The sequence below is a fragment of the Piliocolobus tephrosceles genome, chromosome 7 (assembly GCF_002776525.5).
Source record: "Piliocolobus tephrosceles isolate RC106 chromosome 7, ASM277652v3, whole genome shotgun sequence".
Taxonomy (NCBI): domain Eukaryota; kingdom Metazoa; phylum Chordata; class Mammalia; order Primates; family Cercopithecidae; genus Piliocolobus; species Piliocolobus tephrosceles.
The window spans coordinates 122,511,046-122,525,993 of NC_045440.1; the positions used below are offsets into that span (position 1 = coordinate 122,511,046).

General features: G+C 39.1%; 1 protein-coding gene and 1 long non-coding RNA gene across 2 annotated transcripts in view; one reads left to right on the forward strand and one right to left on the reverse strand.

The window, feature by feature from the left end:
• Window positions 1–26: 26 nt before the first annotated feature.
• Window positions 27–5,928, reverse strand: LOC111549917. The gene is made up of 2 exons (XR_002733872.1): window positions 4,820–5,928; window positions 27–325 (listed from the first exon to the last, which is right to left on the reverse strand). It is a non-coding gene; the product is annotated as an uncharacterized LOC111549917 (long non-coding RNA).
• COLEC10 (collectin subfamily member 10) overlaps window positions 4,331–14,948 on the forward strand; it is a 38,599-nt gene continuing 27,981 nt past the window's right edge. Inside the window, exon 1 of the mRNA XM_023223101.1 lies at window positions 4,331–4,575. Within this exon, the coding sequence (XP_023078869.1) occupies window positions 4,428–4,575 (148 nt within the window). The 5' untranslated portion in view covers window positions 4,331–4,427. The remainder of the gene's footprint in view (window positions 4,576–14,948) is intronic.

A 14,948-nucleotide genomic window follows, 5' to 3' on the forward strand; every position in this document is an offset into this window, starting at 1 on the left:
AGTTAAAGTAACTCACAAGAGAGAACTTTAATCCACTAAGTACTTACGTGAATGGACAAAGCTGAAACCAAGTCCAAAGTTGAGTTATATCAATTTGTCAAGAAACCCCTTCTGGAGATGAGGTTGTCCTTCTGTTGCTATCCTGTTTTAACTAGTAAAATACTTCTGCCTTAGGATATGCTTTTTTCATATCCTGGAATTTATTTTCCTTCCAGGAAAATATCATGAAGCTGGATGCATGATCATTCAAATGCACAAGAACAGATGTTGCTGGGTCTCTGTCAAGCACTGAGCAAACGTTTTGATGTGTCATTTCTTCCAGTTACTGTGGATGAATAGCACAAGAATGGTGTGTTAGTTTGGGGCTGCTGTAACAAGTTACCCCAAACTTGGTGCCCTAATACAGCAGACCTTTATTATCTCATACTTCTCAAGGCCACAAGTACAAAATCAAGGTGTAGGGAGTAGAGAACTCTACTCTGCAGGTTGGACGGGAGAAGCACTCCTTGCCTCTGACAGTTTATGGTGGCTGCAAGCCCATTCTTTAGTTTGTTGTTGTGTAACTCTCATTTCTGCCTTGGTCTGCACATGGCCTTCTCCTTTCGTCTCTGTCTCCCTCTTTTGGGTGTCTCTTCTAAGGACCCTAGTCACTGGATTTAGGATCCACCCAGATAGTCTGGGATGATCTCATCTTGAGACTCTTAGCTTAATTATGTTTGCAAAGACCCTTTTGTCACATAAGGTCACATTCACAGGTTCCTGGGTTAGATGTGGATATATATATATATATATTTTTTAAGGCCCCAATCCAATTCTCACGCGCGCGCACACACACACACACACACACACACACACACACACACATGCAAAGAGTAGAGGAATAACGGGGCAAATATCACTTGTTATTTACTTTAATGACAGGTCATATTTGGACAAACACAAAGCTAAGCCTGGAATTCCAATATCTTGGGAACTGAAAGATGAAAGCAGTCAGAAAAAGTAGAACTATGAAGATAGTTTTATAAACTAGCCACTCATTCTTTTCTTTTCAGATTTACCATTAACCTCTTCCACTTTTATGCCATCTGTAAACTTGACTGGCTTGTTGTCTATTTTAAAACCACATTTTAAGGCAAAAACAGTGTTGGCTTGTTGTTCTCAGTGACTTCATTTTCTGAATAAACAAGACTAAACCCTTTTAAATGTCAGTAGAAATCTTTCTGAGAAGCACTATTTTTTTGCACACTAACGGCGATATACTTAACATCATTCAACCACTTTCTTTTGTGTATTCAATCATCTTTCCCATTTTAAAATTAAGTAATGTTTTATATAAAATATGTGAATTCTCTGTAGCAATTTAAATTTTGATGTAGTATTTTCTACATTATATAGGAATATACTTTTATGCTTTACTGAGTAAAAAAAAAAAAAAAAAAAAGGGAGGGGGACAGAATATGTCAAGAAAATTTTTTAAGGACTATTATTTGTTTGAAATGGTGACCAGTTAATTTCTATATATAAATGCAATGATTCTGTTCTCATTGTATGCCAGGAAATGTTTGAAAATAAACAAATAGTGAAATAGACTTAGGGTAGTCTAAACAATTTAAAGAGTACCAATTTTCTTAGAATCATAGAATTTAGAAAGAATGTTAAATATGAAGTCCAAACTCACTTTATATGCCTCGTGGCAATTGACATTACGTGATTTGCTCTACGTCACATATCTGGCTATGACATATGTAAAATTTTAGGTTCCTAACATCATTCTATTCTCACGATTTTTCTATCACTGTTAACCTGACAGATGCATCCACTTTGGATGTTTTAAGTGTTTGTGGAAAATTAATGCATCCTCAATGCTTGAGAATGTTCATCTTTATGGAAACCAAATAGTATTTTAAAAGCAGGATTTGGGGAAATAAATTTGTATTTGATTTTCTTTTTTTTTTTTTTTTTTTTTTTGGTCACTTTTTCAACGGATGACCTCACTCAAACTGCTTAATTTTTTTGAGCCTCAGCTGCCTTGTTTGCAAAATGAAAGGACTACTATCTAATCCACAGGACTATTTTGAGACTAAATAAATTCAAGTTGAGACTAGCTCTCAGCCTGCATATAATGACTATTCAATCAGTGCCAGTTTCCTTCCTTGTACTGCTTATGAAAAAGTCAGTCAGTTACACTATAAACCTGTTGTGATGTATTCAGTTGTCACCCTCCCACCTCAAAATTCGTGTGTTGAAGTTCTGATCCCCAATACCTCAGAGCAAATTTCTGCTGTTTAAGTCAGGGGTCCCCAATCCCCAGGCCACAGACTGGTATCGGTTTGGGGCCTGTTAGGAACAGGGCTGTACAGCAGGAGGTGAGTGGCGGGTGAGCCTGCCAAGTTTCATCTCTATTTACAGCTGCCCCTCATCAGTCACATTACTGCCTGAGTTCCACCTCCTCTCAGATCAGCAGTGGCATTAGATGCTCCTAGGAGCACAAACCCTATTGTGAATTGTGCAAGTGGGGATTTAGGTTGCCTGATATTTAGGAGAATCTAATGCCTGATGATCTGCCACTGGCTCCTATCATCCCCAGATGGGAGCATCTAGTTGCAGTAAAACAAGTTCAGGGCTCCCACTGATTGCACAATATAGTGCGTTGTGTAATTATTTCATTATATAATACAATGTAAATAATACAAATAAAGTGTACAATAAATGTAATGTGCTTGAGGCCAGGCACAGTGGCTCACACCTGTAATCCCAGCACGTATGGAGGCCAAGGCAGGCGGATCACTTGAGGTCAAGAGTTGGAGACCAGCCTGGCCAACATGGTGAAACCCTGACTGTGCTAAAAATACAAAAAATTAGCCAGGTACAGTGGTGCATACCTGTAATCTCAGCTACTCAGGAGGCTGAGGCATGAGAATCGCTTGAACCCGGGAGGCAGAGGTTACAGTGAGCCGAGCTCATGCAACTGTACTCCAGCCTGGGCGACAGCGGTACTCCGTCTCAAAAAAAAACAAAAAACAAAAAAACAAAAAAAAAAACATGTACCTGAATCATCCTGAAACTATTTCCCCATCTTTCCGGTAGAAAAATTGTCTTCCACCAAACTGGTCCCTGGTGTCAAAAGGGTTGGCACTGGTTTTAGCCAACTGGCCACTCGTGTAAGTCACTCAGTTTGTGGTGCTTTGTTATGGCAGCCCTAGCAAACTAATGCACCTGTATTTCTTGGATTGATGGTTACTTATAATGACATTTCTTAGGGATAGTTTTGCAGCAGTCAATCTGTATCAGGATCTGTAAGGTCCTTCTTTTCCAATTTCAAGGAAAGCAGGTCCAAAATCTCTTTCACCTAACTCTTAGTTGAGATGCCTGTTCAAGAATGGAGAAGGTAAGGGGCCTCTCCAATATATGTGATTCTGGTTCCAATCTTCCAATATCTTGCTATGCCTATACTATTTGTACAGGTTATAGGTTTGTGGAATAGATAGAGATCCCGATCTCTGTATCTCTATCTATATCTGATCTACATACTCTACATCTATATCTATTGAGCTTTCTGTGAAACATACCACAAGTTTTTCCCCCTTATTTTATAAAAAACTTGCTGAAAACACCGCTTTAATCAAATCGTCATGTCATACCCTCTCATACATTTTTACTTACCATAATTTGCCCTCTGTTAACACATTGTTAGACAATTGAAGGCCTTTCCCCTTTCTGCCACGTCCCTTCAAATGAAGCTTTGCCCACATTTCAGAGTATTTCCTTGAGATAGTGCACAGAAAGGCTAAAAGCTATAAACCAGGCCAAAGGTTATAAACATTTTAACATTCCTAATACTTATCACCAAGTTGCTTCACAGAAAAGCTGGTTGTTCTTTCCTTTTGAACTTAATCACAAGAGAATAATCTTGGTAGCAAGAGAAAGAAGGCCATGGAGGGCATTGGAAGCATTAGCGTTCAACAGGCACAAGCAGGTAATAAATATCACTTTATGAAAAGCTCAAAGCCATGCATGGTGTTTGCATAACATGTTGCTAACTGAAGACCTCTCTGGTTCACAACCTTTCTGAAACTCAGCATTTAAATGCAATATAGCCTATTAAATTGTCAGCTCAAGTACTCAGCAGAAGGCATCTCTATCTTCTTTGCTCTTAGGGATGTTTCTACTGACATGCACACTGGAGTTCAGAGATAATTTTCAATAAACTGTTGTCACTTGAAAATAAACAGTCTGGACAATGTATGGTCCATCTGGAACACTGAGAAAATAAACAATCTAGGGTATGCTTCCTTCCTGCCTCTGTAGCCCTTTTTGGAATGTGTGTTCCAAATACTTCCCGTTCTTCCCCACAGCAGGAGGTTTTATTTAAAATAAAGCTGTTTATTTGGCATTTCTGGGAGACCCTTTTCTGAGGAACCACAGCAATGAATGGCCTTGCATCCTTGCTTCGAAGAAACCAATTTATCCTCCTGGTACTATTTCTTTTGCAAATTCAGAGTCTGGGTCTGGATATCGATAGCCGTCCTACTGCTGAAGTCTGTGCCACACACACAATTTCACCAGGACCCAAAGGTGAGGAAAGAAAACCACGATTTTCATGTATAATAAATATGATCTCTTCCCTCATCTCTGAACCCCTTCCTAGATTTCAATGACTTTCTCTTCTCTCCTCCCTAGTTTCCTCCCACTTCCCTTCTATTTTGGAAAATCAGGATTTTCCAAATCTGGTCTGTTACTTATTTAAAGCTCTCCCTTGATGTTAGGTAAGAGGATGTTGGGAAGGGGAAACCCAGGACAGAGATCTGAGGGAACTTACCCCAGGCAGGGGGAAATTCCCTGATCCGTTCTGCTCCGGGACAGATGCACAATCCAAGCATGAGTCTTCAGAAGTCCTTTCCTTCCTTAAAGGGATCTCTATTCTTGAGCTGTTTGTATTCTCCTCCTTTCTAATACTGATGCTGATGAAGCTGTTTAAGCAAAGGGTCAGTAAAATAAAACTTAAATCTTAAATATATATTTCATGAGTTAATGGGATCCTGAGTTCCAATGTAGAGGATGGAAACATTTTGTCAAGCATCGTAGGTAGTATATAAATGACCATTTCTTTCTTTGGAAGTGTAGTCTTTGGGGCCAAGTGCCTTCTGCTCAAGAGTGGTAGAATATTGCAAAATGTTCTCCCGTAGAGCCAAGGTCCAAATATGCTTGAAGCAACTAGTAGATAAAAAAAAACCTATTTTTCTGGTTTTAGCTTTTACCCTTTTGTTCTGAAAGTGGTCACTGCACTGCAGATTGGTGCTCCCTTATTAGTAATTCATGCTGTTTCTCCAGGCTATAGGGTGGAAGAATTGCAGCTGCTTAAAATTTTAAGTAGAAAAAAGTGTTTTTCAAAAAAAAAAAATCAGAAATACGTTGCCCCATGCTTGCCAGTTATTTAAATGTGTATTGCTTAAAGTGCATTTTTCTTAATCACTGAATTAATTTTCCTCTAAGATTGCAATCCAAGTTTTAACCTTTGATACGATAAAATAAATGCTGTAAGGAACAATGAGACCTTAGAACTTCCAAATAATTTCTTGGGTGAACAAATGAATAATGTGAGGGCAAATGTTCAGAAAGAAAGTTTTGATTAGAAATAAAGTATTTACTTAAAACCTTTACTGAACTTTCCTTAGAGTATAGGAAACTTTAGATTATTCCTGGGGTGTCATGGGAGGCATCAAAAATTAAAGTTTTCCTTGTCCCTGCAAATGGGAGAATCCATTTGAGAATAGTACTGTTTTTTACTTAGTAGAAAATTTCTCCCTTCCCATTTTCCCATTAGAAACCCTGTTAAGATTTCAAACAGTGGAAATCTCACTAACTTTCCTCCTGAGCATGTGCAGACATTATGAGATAATTACAAGCCAGACTGTGACAAAATGAAGTGAGTGCTCCTGGGGAGAAGGATTTGGGAAGCGGTGCTCTAGAACCCTGGGTTCTAGAACCAAGTTTGTGTGTTATGTTCTTGGGTTTGATTTCCACTTCTTCATCTAGAGCTTGGAAACTGCATCAAATGGACTCTAAATTTTATTTTTAATAATATTTTATTCTTAATACAATAAATTCTTAATAAAAGTTAATACATTTTATTCTTAATAAAGAAATTCATGATCCTCGAATGTACTGAATACCTACTAAGTTCCAGGTATCATGTTAGCTGCTAGGGGCTGGAAACTAAGACAAGGAACCTGTCTTAGCTCTTGTATCTATATACCAAGCTTTGCATTCTATTACAGACTCTTGAGGTTGGCACCAGTTAATTTATGCTTTTTCTTTGAAAATTTCCTACACACCTAAATGCACCTAAAGCAACATGAGTATATCCATATTCATCACTGCCTTTCCTCTGCTCTAGGAACTTTGCTAGATGATATGAGTACACCAAAAACAAAGACATGATACCTTCTCTTAAGATATGAACAGTGGGCCAGGTGTGTTGCCTGTAATCCCAACACTTTGGGAGGTCAAGGCAGGTGGCTCACTTGAGCCCAACAGTTTGAGACCAGCCTGGGTGACATAAGGAGACCCCATCTCTACAAAAAATTAAAATAATTTTTTTTAATTAGCCAGGTGTGGTGGTGCACACCTGTAGTCCCAGTTACTTGGGCGTCTGAGGCAGGAGGATTGCTTGAGTCCAGACAGTTGAGCCTGCATGGGCCATGATCATGCCACTTCACTCCAGCCTGGACAACAGAGTGAGACCCCCATCTCAATATATATATACATATATATACACACACACATATATATATACACACACATACATACACATATGCATATATGTGTATATATATGTGTATCTCTCTCACACACACACACACACACACTGCCATCTACTCTACCTTGTTCTTTCATGAATACACAACCCCTCCCTACTCCAAAGTAAGGCAGATATGTATATTTACCTCTACAAAATTAAAAAAATAATATGATGGCTAAGCAAATGTTTTAAAAGACTGGGTTATTACTGTTTTTTCAATATTTTTTCCCTAAGATCAAGCTAGTCTTAATACTTTTCTCCATAGCTAATCATCTCATTACTGTATTTACTAGCACTGCAGCAAGTGCTCAGAAATTTCTAGATACTCTGGGAAACAGATGGTGAAAGGAATTTTCCCTAAATTCATTTGGGAGAGTGAAAACTAAATAATTTATTTAGAATTGCAGAATGCCATTTCTGAAAACCCAGTAATGCTAACCAATCATAGTATATATTGACCAATATACAGATATTATTTTTAAAGTCTTATTTCCCAGGCATGGCTTAGTGGAAAGAAAGACACTGGAGTCAATCTGACAGTCTTCGGCATGTTGTTACATCTGTTACACTTCAGTGTCTTCATTTGCAAAGTGAGCCTTCGTCACAGACCTGTTTTCAGAATTATCGTAACCAATGTGAACTTTAAGCTGTGTAGACATCATCGATAGAAATTTTAACAAATTGTATTCTATCTTTTCCTTCTCTCGCTGTCAAATAACAATTCTGAGACTAAGTTATCAAAACATCTCTGCTGCAAGCATCATTATTTCTCTTTCTATGCCTTAAACTTATTGTTTATGTTACCTAATAGGAAAATGAAATTCATTCTCTCTCTCTCTCTCTTTCTCTCTCTCCCCCCACCCTCCCCCCGTCCCCTTCCCTCCTCCCTCCCTCCCCCGATCCCCTTCCCTCCTCCCTCCCTCTCTCCTTCTCTCCCTCTCTCCCTTTCTCTCTTTTTCTCCCTCCTCCCCCATCTTGGTGGTTTCTTTAAACAATTTATGTGAAATTCTGACCTCTAGTGGTTTCTCTTGAAAATAACAATGACAAAATATGCACAACTATTATTAAGTAGCCATAAAAAATTAAAAAGAAAAATAAATGAACACAAAGCAAAAGAGAGACAAGTTTTAAACAAAAAGTGTTAAAAAATGATTTTAACCAATTAATGTGGATGACGCTTTACAGTTTTCAAGGACCTTTAAAATCATTGTCTTGTTTAATTCCCATAATTTCCCTATGTGGTAGCAATTTCTTTAAACTTAGACCTAAGGAAACAATACCAGTGGGGCCAAGGGGAGTGGCCAAGGTCTTTCAGCAGGTGGAATCTTGCATCTTGAACTTGACCCTGGGCCTTCTGGCTCCAAGACCAGTGTCATTTCATTATATCCACTAGTTTGTACTAGTTATATATCAGGTTTGAAAATACAGTCCACCAGTCACATTTTGGTGGTTAAAAAAATGTACAGGGCAAAGTCAAAGAACATGGCATCATGAAACCTCACAGCCCGGCACTGTCTTGGGTACTAAAATATGCTGAAAATGATGACATATCTTCTCTTTGATAATCAACTTCATTACTTCATTAATTTGTTTGGAAATAATGTTATTTTACCCTATTGCTTATTTTGATGTTTGCTAGCTTTTTAGTGGGGCCTTTTCCATGACATTTTTTGTGTGTGACCTACAAGGTCTTTTTTCCAACTGACTTCTCTCAGCTTCTCCCCCATCATTTCAAACTGCTGTTTTCACTTCTGCTTTTCAATGGGCATGCTGGTCTTCGCTCTTCTTCCTGACTCGGGACCTTGGCTCTTGATGGCTCTTCTGCCTGTTCCACCCTTATCCAGATCTTCCCAAGGATAGTTCCTTCTCCTCATGGAAGTCTTAGCTCAAGTGTCATCCGTGCAGCAAGACCCTGCCTACCTACCCCTGTACTCTTTGTCATAGTTCCAAGGTATTTTATTTTCACAGGCTTAGTACTAAGTGAAAATCTCTTGTGTATTGATGTATGTATAGTCAGTCCTGGCGTGCAGGCTTCCCAAATGGACAAGGATGCCAGTCCTTCTTGCTGAGCGTGGTTTTCTAAACCTGGAAGAGCTCCCAACACAGGGTGGGTGCTCAGTACAAATTTGTGATTAAATGAATCTACCCATATTTTCCGTGAAAGACTCCCAACATTTTAATTTGAGGTCTTGATCTATTAACACAACTCTTTCAAAATATCCTCTAAGTATGTCCTGAAGTTCCTAAAATCTGTTGCGCATGCTCCCAAAAACAGACTGGTCCTGGGGGCCATGGCCATTGTACCACTTCCCCAACAACTTAAGAACCTCCCTGCCAGGGGCCACTGCCTTTCTCCTAATTACAATAGTGCCTCTGCTTCCCAAGTGCCCCTGTCTCTGCCTAGCCAGTAACACACTGCTGCCTCCTTCACTAAGGAAGGCTTTCTGACACTTCTGAGGACATTGTGATTCTCACGGGTAACCGTCATGACTCCTCCACAAGTGTGGCCTGTGATGAAACCACAAGGCAGAGCAAAGCTCTTTCCCTTTCAGCATGACTCTAATCACCACATCCAATGGGGTGGCAGGAGCAAGATTGCTAGCACACATTGAGTAGCTGCCATTCACCCAGCACTGTGCAAGTGCTTTACAACCATGTTTAAATTTAATTACTTCAATGGACTTTGAGCAAAAAGATTTTATTATCTCAGTGAACTTTGAGAAAAAAATACTTTATTATCTCAATGGACTTTTGAGAAAAAAAGACTTTATCACTCCCATTGGACAGATGAAGAAATTGAGATAAGGATTATTAAGTCCCTAACGTAGGTCCACAGAGCCAGAAGAGGCAAATTAAAACCCAGTTAAGTTCTAGTTGGGCTCTATGTTCCAATCAACCTGCTAAACCCACTAGCAAGCCAGAGAGGCCCCTACACAGTGTTGATGGCACCTCCGTGTCTTATGGGGCCAGAGGAAATGGCTACTTCAGTCTCTTTACTTAAACCCCCCTTGGTCCCCATGGAACTCCAGAGCACGCACCTGAGTGTCAGACAATACAAGCTCTGCACGGTTGCTGCTCCTCTCTGATGAGACAGGCTATGCCATGAGTAAAGCCTGACAGTCGTCACCCCTATCCTCGGGGATAATTCCTTTCTCAGAAAACCTCTTAGCTACTGAAAACTAGATTTCTATTTGGCCATCCCCTATTTTACTGGACATGGCTCTGGATCCCAGCAATTGACACAACTTGAATAATTTCCCAAGATACTTCTCAGCCCCCAACACAAATAAGACATTCTGTGACTTATCCAAATGGATAGAGAGAAATGCCCAAGAAAGTCTGATCTTTTTCATACTCAAACTGGAAGTCTTACTACCTGTGAGGTCACCCTCAGAGATAATTTGGTTTAACTCCAGTTATTTTTACTTTTGTGAAAACTGAGGCCCAGAGAGGTAAAATAACTTGTTCTAGGTCACAGAGCGGCTAATAGGTAGCAGGGCTAGAACTAGAACTCAGATTCCAGATTTTTGGAGCAGGCATTGTTCCATTCCACCATGTTACAATCATTTTCCTCACCTTATATAATTCTCATTAAACATAAAATGATTAGTTGGTTTTATAAATTAACATTAGAAAAGGAGTTCCATGAGATCAATGTATAAACATGACACAGAACTATTCTAGCTCAGTCACCCTGATGCAAGTTGAGTTGCTGATTCTTTTCCGGTAACTATCAGAAAGGGTAAACAACTACGTGTTTTCCCAAAATTTTTATTAATTGTATTAATTCACTAGATTCTTTCATTATGTGTTTTAATATGTATTTTATGCATAAGGACAGAACAATATTTTCAGTGTTTTTTTTTAACTTTTGTATTTCAGTGTATCGATACTTAGAACAATTTTTCATCTTTTTTTTTTCTTTAGGTAGATACTAAGAAGGCATTTCAAGTTTAGGTCAGGAAGGGAAGAATAAAATTCCAGTCAATAAAAGTGTGGGTAAAGATGAGTCAGGAAGTAGTACTAAATGGTAATGATAAAAAACAATTTGTTTCGGCCAGGCGCGTTGGCTCACACCTGTAATCCCAGCACTTTGGGAGGCCGAGGCGGGTGGATCACGAGGTCAGGAGATCGAGACCATCCTGGCTAACATAGTGAAACCCTGTCTCTACTAAAAATACAAAAAATTAGCCGGGCATGGCGGCGGGTGCCTGCAGTCCCAGGTACTCGGAGGCTGCGGCAGGAGAATGGCGTGAACCCGGGAGGTGGAGCTTGCAGTGAGCAGAGATTGCGCCACTGCACTCCAGCCTGGGCGACAGAGCAAGACTCCGTCTCAAAAATAAATAAATAAATAATTTGTTTCATTTTAATATGAATTTAATAAGCCATGTCTCTCTCCAACACTCTTACATAATAATTTGGATATGTATTAATCACTAGTAGAGATCATAGTGATGGGCATTTTCATGTATGTGAAGATCATGGGCTTTTATATGTATATATCATGGATATATATATATATGTATAGTTTTGAATCTGAGCTCTGCCACTTACCTAGCTATACGATCTTAAGCTTAAATGTCTTCATCTATAAAATGGCCAAAACATTGAACTCATGGAGATAGAGAATAGAAAGATGATTAACAGAGGCTAGGAAGGGGAATTGGGGGACATAGGAACAATTAATGGGTACAAAAATAATAGAAAGAATGGATAAGACCTAATATTTGATAGGACAACAGGGGAACTATAGCCAGTAATAATTTAATTGTACATTTGTAATAACTAAAAGAGTATAATTACATTGTAACACAAAGGAGAAATGCTTGAGTATACCCAGTTTCCCATGATGTGATTGTTATACATTGCATGCTTGTACCAAAATACCTCATGGACTCCATAAATGTATACACCTACCATGCACCCACAAAAATTAAAAATTAAAAAAAAATTAGAAATGCAATGGAGATCATATTGCCCACCTCAAATGCTTATTTTGAAAATTGAAACATGTTTAGTATATAGCTTACCTATCATTTTTTTCACTAGTCTCCACTCCTGTTTGTTACCATAGGCTCTCTTCCCCCATTCCTAAAGAAAAGCTCATAGATTTTAAAGTCAGCTCCCCAAATAGAAATGTACCAGGGAAAGACGGCTCCTTTCTCCTACTTATCGCAATTTTCTGCCTGTTTTCAGTCTTACTCCAAAGTCAACTTTTATTTGTCAAGAGCTCACAAACTTGAGACCACCTCTTCTCTTCACTGATATTGCTTCCTTCCTGTAGTTCTCCAACCAATCCTGGCATTCCTTATTAGTAAAATGGAAATAACTGGTAAATGCCCCTAGGGTTGTCATGGGGATTACATGAGTGAAAACAGAAAACCGTACCTCAGATTTCTCATCAGTAACATAAGGATGATAATAGTGTGATTTCTTCATAGGGTTGTGGTGAGGAAAAAGATGAGTTAAGCTACATAAAGCTCTTAGCACCTGTAGTCTCAGGGACTCTGTAAAATAAGAGCAAACCATGGAATAGCAAAACCCAAGGGACAATGAGATTGTGTTTCCTGTTTATTGTTCTTCCTTCTTTAAGAAATATTTCCTTTAGCTACTGTCTATGTCATATAGGCAGGCTATTCTACTGGCCTTGGGTCATTGATGACATATAGGCCAGGCACAAATTCTCTCTCTCTTACTCCTCTTGTTTATATTTATAAAATTCTACTTGTAGAAACTTGGTAACTCTGTTAGTTTCTTCATGATATTTCAACCCATAACCAATTTGTCTGTTTTTTTGCATTACATATTGGACTTGCAATATCCTGTAATTTTATACAGTTCTTTATATTTTATAGCTTTCTCTGCTCTTTTAGAAAAGAATTGTACATACACACAGTAAAAATCGGACGCTCAGAGATTCAAGTAAAGCAGCATCTAAATAATGTGGGGTTTCTTTTCACATTATTTACTGCGATTGTTCTTGATTCGACAGCTCTGGAAGCATCAGTTTAGGTCTCTTGTGGTTACGGGAAGATGGTTGTATCTGTTAAACAAATTATATGAACAGAAGTCATGCTTTAGAATTTGCAAAGGTTCATCTATTATTCTATTTTAGCTCAACTGACACCTATAAGGATCATCACCTTTATTTTAAGGAGAATGAAACTAAAGCATACTACTCTTGCATGTGATTTGACCACACAGCTATGAGAAAGTTTTCTGAGGAGAAACCCTGTACCCATTCTACCTCCCTAACTATGAAGAGAGGAGCCCTAATCAACCCAGCTGGTGAGAGAAGCTGAGCTCTGTTAAATGAGATAATGTCATCTCAGGAATAATCACCCGTATCTTAAGAAGACAGGCTAGATGTGCTGAGGACACAAAATTCTTTAAACAGATAACTTATTGTTACCTGCATTCAGAGCTTATAGATTTTGAAGGTCATTTATTTGATGCTGCTCAGGGATAAGTGTATGTGCAAGACATTATAGCATCAAGTGCAGTCAAAACTAGTTTTGATAGTGTTGTTCTGCCTGGCCTGAGATGAACCAGGATTTAGAAAAAGATTTCACTAGTCAGAGCCAAAAGCTGTGAAAAAGTCATCTTTCTCTCATCAGACCACATACTGGGTGACCAAATGACAGGACAACCAAAAGAAGGAGGCCCATATGTCCAATGGGAAGTTGAGGGATGCAGTGTGGCAGCAAGTGTGACAATATACTCTAGAAAAAAGTGAAAGCCCCTAAAGAAATGTGTGTGGGTCGGGGGACTTTGATATGCCACAAGGGAAAGTCTCTGGAACCAATTTATCATTGTAACCCTAGTACCATGCTTCTCTTGAAGGGCAAAGCTGGACAATGTCACCAATGATTTTAGGGGCAAAGCCAGTGCTAGACCACAGACACAGACCAAGAATAAAGCTCACATAGAATGTACAAAGGCAAGGGATATGACCTGCTTTCCTCAATTGGAGCACACTTAACATGACATTTTACTTTTCAAATTAAAATGAGCTCGAAAGTTTGATTAGCCTGGGTAGAGAATTTTATTTACACACATATATATATATATTTTGCCTCTCCATGATTTGGGAGACAATACCATGTTGGTATTATTCTAATGTGGCCTATCCACATCAATGTGAAATTTTTTTCTGTTCCCTCTTTCTGATATCCAAAACTAAAATGTCCAGCATTTTCAACTGCCAAGGTGTCCCACCATCTGCCCACAGGGCTTTATTAAGGGGAAGATAATCTCCTAAAATGCATCATATCACTGACTTTTCTATATCTTTTCTTGTCTTAATTTTGGGAATGTAGAAAAATGGGCAAGTGAGAGGTTAGAGCATGGTATTCTAGAGCATCAGAAAACACCACCAGTGCAACAAAGTTATTGACTCAGTTTTCTAGTTAGCAAAGACTCTGAGTCTTAAAGCAAAGGATATTCAATGGAGGAGGAGCTAAGTGTTATCCTGCCCCCCCTCGCCCCGCGCGCCTTTTTTTTTTTTTTTTTTTTTTTGAGACGGAGTCTCACTCTGTTGCCCAGGTTGGAGTGCAGTGGGCAGGCGACAGTGCAAGCTCCGCCTCCCGGGTTAACGCCATTCTCCTGCCTCAGCCTCCCAAGTAGCTGGGACTTCAGGTGCCCACCACCATGCCTGGCTAATTTGGTTTTGTATTTTTTAGTAGAGACGGGGTTTCACAGTGTTAGCCAGGATGGCCTGGATCTCCTGACCTCGTGATCCGCCTGCCTCGGCCTCCCAAAGTGCTGGGATTACAGGCGTGAGCCACCGTGCCCGGCCTATCCTGCCCCCTTTTAAGTGGATAGGATTGACATTTTAATAAGGTAGAATACATAATTAGTTTTTTTTGTTTTGTTTTAACTCCAGTGGCTTCAACATAAATAACAACTTATTATACTTGTCTGCTGCATTAATCCATTTTATGTTGCCATAATATAAAGGAATACCTTAAATTGGGTAGTTTATAAAGAAGAGGTTTATTTTGTTCATGCTTCTGCAGACTGTACAAAAAGTGTGATGCCACTATCTGCTTCTGGTGAGGGCCTTAGGAAAAGTACGATCATGGCAGAAGAGCAAAAGAAAGGAGGATAGTGTCACAGTCTTTCAAATAACCAAATCCGATGTAAA